The sequence below is a fragment of the Bombina bombina genome, chromosome 4 (assembly GCF_027579735.1).
Source record: "Bombina bombina isolate aBomBom1 chromosome 4, aBomBom1.pri, whole genome shotgun sequence".
Classification (NCBI taxonomy): domain Eukaryota; kingdom Metazoa; phylum Chordata; class Amphibia; order Anura; family Bombinatoridae; genus Bombina; species Bombina bombina.
Genome location: NC_069502.1, coordinates 258,110,847 through 258,116,846, shown reverse-complemented (window position 1 = coordinate 258,116,846; position 6,000 = coordinate 258,110,847). Strand labels below are relative to the sequence as shown.

Genomic DNA, 6,000 nt, shown 5'->3' with positions numbered 1-6,000 from the left:
TGCTATGCCCCGCGGCCTGAGAACCGCCAGAAGGGACCCTAGAACCTTTGTGAAGATCCTGGGTGCTGTGGCCAACCCGAAGGGAAGAGCCACGAACTGAAAATGTTTGTCCAGGAAGGCAAACCTTAGGTACTGATGATGATCCTTGTGAATAGGAATATGAAGGTATGCATCCTTCAAGTCCACGGTAGTCATATATTGACCCTCCTGGATCATTGGTAAGATTGTTCGGATAGTCTCCATCTTGAACGATGGGACTCTAGAGATCTAAAATGGGTCTGAAAGTTCCCTCTTTTTTGGGAACCACGAAAAGATTTGAGTAAAACCCCTGCCCCTGTTCCAGTCTTGGAACGGGACAAATTACTCCCATAGTAGAGAGGTCTTTTACACAATGTAAGAAGCCTCTCTTTATATGGTCTACAGACAATCGTGAAAGAAGAAATCTCCCCCTTGGGAGAAATTCTTTGAATTCCAGTTGATACCCGTGGGTCACAATTTCCAGTGCCCAGGGGTCCTGAAGGCTCTTGCCCATGCCTTCTAGTGAGAGAAAACTGTGCGTCTGAGCGCGCGAAATAGGCCCCGCCCATCATGGACGTCACATCAACAGTCTGCCTAACCGCATGGGAAGCGGTTTGAAATAAGCCATATGGTCCCCAACATTCACAATCATATCACACATAACTGCAGCCATTCTGACCCCTTCAATATTAAATATATAAGTGTCAAAGCTGCCTCTCCCAGTGTCAAGCCCCAATATAGAGATACATAACATAGTATCAATATGCATAAAAACAGGAGTTTCAGTAACACCCTCAACCATATAGGTCTACTGCTTACCCCTTCCCTTACAGGGAAAAAATGTCAGCCAGTTTTGATATAACAAGTCTCCTCAGAAATAAAAGACTGAACATACCTCAATGCTGCTTGTAGCATGACACTGTTCTCCACACTTTAGATTTCTCTTGCACTATCTTCAGAAGCTCTGTGGGAACCAGAATGGATCTTAGTAACGTCTGCTAAGATCATCAACCTCAGGGCAGAAAAATTTCTTCATTCCTTAATCCATTTCTCCCTGAGGAATAGTATTCACCGGTACCATTTTAAAATAAAAGAATTTCTTGATTGAAGAATCTAAAACTAACACCTCACTTTACCTCTTCCTATTACTAACACAGACAAAGAGAATGACTGGAGGTGGAGGGAAGGGAGGAGCTATATATACAACTCTGCTGTGGAGCTCTTTGCCACTTCCTGTTAGCAGGAGGATAAATCTCACAAGTAAGGATGAAATCCGTGGACTCGTCATATCTTGTAGAAGAAAAAGGTTTTGGTTAATAACGTTTAGCAAAACTATATATATATTTTTTTTTAAATCATCCTTATATATCAAATAACTGGAACAAGCAAAGTGAAAAACCCTCTGACTAATTTGTCTTAAAAGGGCACAGTATAGCATTTGTATAAAAATCCACTGAAACAGAAGAAGTATTAGTAAAACATCTTTATTGTTTTTAATATAAAATGTATATAGAACAGTAGCCAACAGATCTAAACATTTTAAAAGTCTGTCTCCTCATCATAAAAAAATCTCATGACAAGTATACAGAGCCCCTCTGCTGTCCTGCAGTGTCACTCAGAGGTCATATTAAACATGTGGCAATGACACCACAGTTAAACAATTATTAACATCAAAAGAAGTGTTTCTCAACCCCAGACAGTAACATACTCCGGCTTCAGCACAGGGTGAGCTAGTCACTAGTGTTACAACACTGATTTACTCCTGCAGTTAACCTGAAGTTGTGGCCTATTGGGGGATCTTTATGACTGAAGTTGAGAACAATGGAAACAAAAGTACCAATTACGCCAACGAAAATCATTATTAACCATTTCACTGCTGAAGATGTCAAAGCAAGCTCTTCCAGCAAATGCATTTCACATTCAAATATTCTCCTATAAAAATATGCAAAACAGAGTAATTCTAAGCATGAATTAAGTCACCAGCTATATATTATCTCCTCTGGCTGCCATAAAAGGTTTCCAGTCCCTTATATTAAAACATGCTTCCACCATTTATAGCAGTCAAGGAGTTAAATCTGAAACTGTAAAACCTTGCACAAATAAAGTTTGAATTGAATAACATTTTAACTCCCCTGTAAGGTTTTCACTGACCTTTAATTCATGAAAGATAAGGCCTAGCTTGATGGTATTCTCTTTGCTTACTCTATCTCCATAGGCAGACTTAAAGGGACATGAAACCTATATTTTTTTATTTCGTGCTTCAGATAGAGCATGCGATTTTAAACAACTTTCCAATTTATTTCTATTATCTAATGTGTTTTGTTCTCTTGGTATCCTTTGATGGAAAGGATACCTAGGTAGGTTTAAGAGCTGTCAATTGGTGGCTGCACATATATACCTCATGTTACTGGCTCCCAGTAGTGCATAGCTGCTCCTTCAACAAAGAATACCAAAAGAATGATGAAAATTAGATAGAAGTAAATTGGAAAGTTGATTAAAATTGTATTTTCTATCTGAATCATGGAAAGGAAAAAAAAAAACGGTTTTGTGCCCCTTTAACAGCTTCACTCAGCAGCACCAGTCTGTTAGCATCCGCCTATGGGGCTTATGCCAGGATACTAGGAAGACTACCTCGTCTTGTCATACCCACCCAAGTTCTAAAAAAAAAATGAAAATAGATAAGGCAGTCCCAGACAGTAATCTGTCAGGCAATTATGTTAATTTATAAGGCATAAAGCCAAAGAGAATAAAATGTATATTTTACTTATCAAACTTTCTATGTACATGGTGACACAATGTTGTTTATGCCTTTTTGTCCCTATTTGCTAATCTTGTGCTATGCTGGCTGTGGTATAGCACATTTTAATAAATATTGCCTTTGATCCTTCAGCTAGCACTTTGTGATGCTCTCTAACATTTACATTTTTATCTATTTTCAAGCAAGACCACATTTCCCTGCCACAGAAAATAAAATACCAATATATATATATATATATATATATATATATATATATATATATATATATATATATATATATATATATATATATATAAAATATACATACATATACACACATACACACACATACATACACACGTATATATTTATTATGTTCACATATTCACTAACTTACATCCATTGTTATGAATCTACTAGGCCAATTACCTCCGCACGCTCTTTCCAAAAATGATTGACATTGCAATTCAATGTAGCAGAAGATGGTCCTGTCTGGATATTCTTTACAGAATGCTGAAATGCTGCTAATTATGTGCCTTTATGAGAGATGTAAAGAGATTTGTCTATACTTGCAGTTTCCACTTTTTCCCTACGGTCTGTTCTCTCATATTCCCCAAGTAAATGCTTAAGCCTTTAGGTCTTAAACACTGTATTTGTTAAAAATGCAAATCAAGTGTGTGTGTGTGGGGGGGGGGGGGGGGGGGTGAAAACAGGGCTTTTAGTCAGATACATTAAAGTGCCTTTATATTGTTTAAAAACCAGTTACAGATAACCCTTTCACTGTATTTCTGGAATGCTGGTGACATTTGTACACCTTTAAAAAAAAAAAAAAAAGTTGGTTTTGGTCACTAATATGTAAATATTAATTGACACAAAATCACGTTATTTAGGGACAGTTAATTTGAATGTTTGTTAAAAGTAGGCCATGCTTATATTAAAAGGGATTGTAAAGTTGAGCCATCTGGAAAGAAGCATGTGAAATAACTATATAAATAAACAGGACTTTCATTCATACATTTTTCTTTTTACAAAAATCTTTTTTTTTTTTTTATGACGATTTTGTTTTCATCCTATTGAAATCCAGGCCGTTAGTTGACCACGAGTGAAGCAAAATCGCCCCCTCGATCATCATCCGACAGCGGAGACTTGTGCACGCGCACAACTTACTAACTTGGGAGCATGCCTGAATGCCTACAAAGAGAGCGGGTGGAAACGCTCTCTACGCCAAACAGTTCCTAGACCAGGAAAGACAATGGGGGCGGAACAAGGAGCAGTAAGAAGGAGATTATAAAATATAAATTTTAAAATATCTTAGTATTGGAATAAAAAAAATTATAGCAACTGGACTATTTCACATATGCTACCTACAGAAGTGCTCAAGAACGCTCAACTTTACAATCACTTTAATAGTCAAAGTAGCAGCTTTGTTGTTCTTTACCACTTGTATGCTCTTGCATGAGCTTAATGTCAAGTTCATGTGTTATAAAAATAAATAAATAGAGAACGCCCCATCATAATATGTTGCATGGACCTAGAGTCTTGTACACACGTGTTGCAATAAAATATGCCATGGATTAGCCATAAACAGCTCTGATAAATGGTTGCAAGTATCATTTTCCTCAGTGGAGAGTCCCAATGCGTTTAACATTAACAAATCTCTTGCAGTAATTGGCCATTGCCTTTTTGGATTTAGTGCAGACCACTATAAAAGATAAGCAAATGGCCTAAGAAACAGCAAATGGTTAGTGGCAGCCGAGACGGTGCAAATCTTCTGTGGCAGAGAATGGTCAGTTGCTAATTAAATGCAGACTTCAGCTCTTTGAAGGCTGCTCTGCGGTTTTTCTTCTCTTCCTCTTGCCGCTTCCTCTCGTCCTGCTCTGCACGAATCTCTGCTTCAAACTTGCTAGCTGAGGACAGGGCCTGAACCTGAGAGCAGAACACAGAGGGAGGGAAGGAAGTTTTAGAATGAAGAACTATTTAAACAGTCATTTTGCAGCAGGTTTCTCAGAAATTAACAATTTGTTGTCTGAATAAATGGCCAAAAATGGTTTGCCGAGATAAGAGATACAAGTTTTACTATACATTTAGTAAGCAACATCATAAATGAAAACAATTAAAAAGCACATTAAAGGTGATGTAAAACAGTCTGTTTCATTGTAGTAAAAAATAATAATAAATGCTAGATAGAATGATGCATTCAAAGGAAAGATTAGTCTGTGAATAACATGTAGAAGTATTTTTTAAAGTTTCATTAGCTTTTTAAATATTGTTAAAATTAGAGTAAGGTTTAAGTGTCTATAAAACAATGGGAGCTGCCATGTTGTAATTTAGGTTACATTCTCTGCTGTGGCCAATTAGGGACAGTTATAAATAGGAACCTAGTGTGTGCAGCCAATGGCTGTGTGGAATATAACAGTGTTCTGCACTTACATTTGTAAGTCCCTCACATTTTCCGCCGCCCCCCCCTGTATCATGTGACAGACATCAGCCAATCACAGACTAGTATATGTATACCCCATGAGCTTGTGCACATGCTCCATAGGAGCGGCTGCTGTAGAAAGTGTGCAAAATTGAAGTGGAAGTAAATTGGAAAGTGTCTTATAATTGCATGATCTATCTGAATCATGGAACTTTACTTTGACTTTCGTGTCCCTTTAAGTTAAATAAAAAAAAAAAAAAAAAATGGAAAAAAAACTTACCTAATAAATTTATTTATTTCCGGATATGGTGAGTCCACGGCGTCCTCAATTACTGTTGGGAATATCATTCCTGGCCAGCAGGAGGAGGCAAAGAGAACCAGGGCAAAGCTGTTAAGTATCACTCCCCTTCCCACAAACCCCATTCATTCGACCGAAGGTAAATGGAGAAAAAAAAAAAAAAAGTAAGTAACACAAGTTGTAGAGGTGCCTGAGGTTTAGCCAGCAACAACTGTCTGTCTTAAAATAAAGGGAGGGGCCGGAAATAAATTTATCAGGTAAGCATAAATTTTGTTTCCTTTCCTAAGATATGGTGAGTCCACGGCATCCTCAATTACTGTTGGGAACCAAATACCCAAGCTAGAGGACACAGAGGACTAGGGAGGGACAAGACAGAAATACCCAAACAGAAGGCACCACTGCTTAAAGAACCTTTCTCCCAAAAGAAGGCTCAGCTGAGGCAAAAGCATAACATTAACAAAATTTGGAAAAAGTATGTAAGGAAGACCAAGTTGCAGCCTTGCAAATTTATTCCACAGAAGCCTCATT

The 6,000-nt window shown here is 37.7% G+C and overlaps 1 protein-coding gene across 1 annotated transcript in view; it reads right to left on the bottom strand.

Moving 5' to 3' along the window:
* Nucleotides 1-1,486: 1,486 nt before the first annotated feature.
* EFHD1 (EF-hand domain family member D1) overlaps nucleotides 1,487-6,000 on the bottom strand; it is a 148,372-nt gene continuing 143,858 nt past the window's right edge. Inside the window, exon 4 of the mRNA XM_053709918.1 lies at nucleotides 1,487-4,681. Within this exon, the coding sequence (XP_053565893.1) occupies nucleotides 4,550-4,681 (132 nt within the window). The 3' untranslated portion in view covers nucleotides 1,487-4,549. The remainder of the gene's footprint in view (nucleotides 4,682-6,000) is intronic.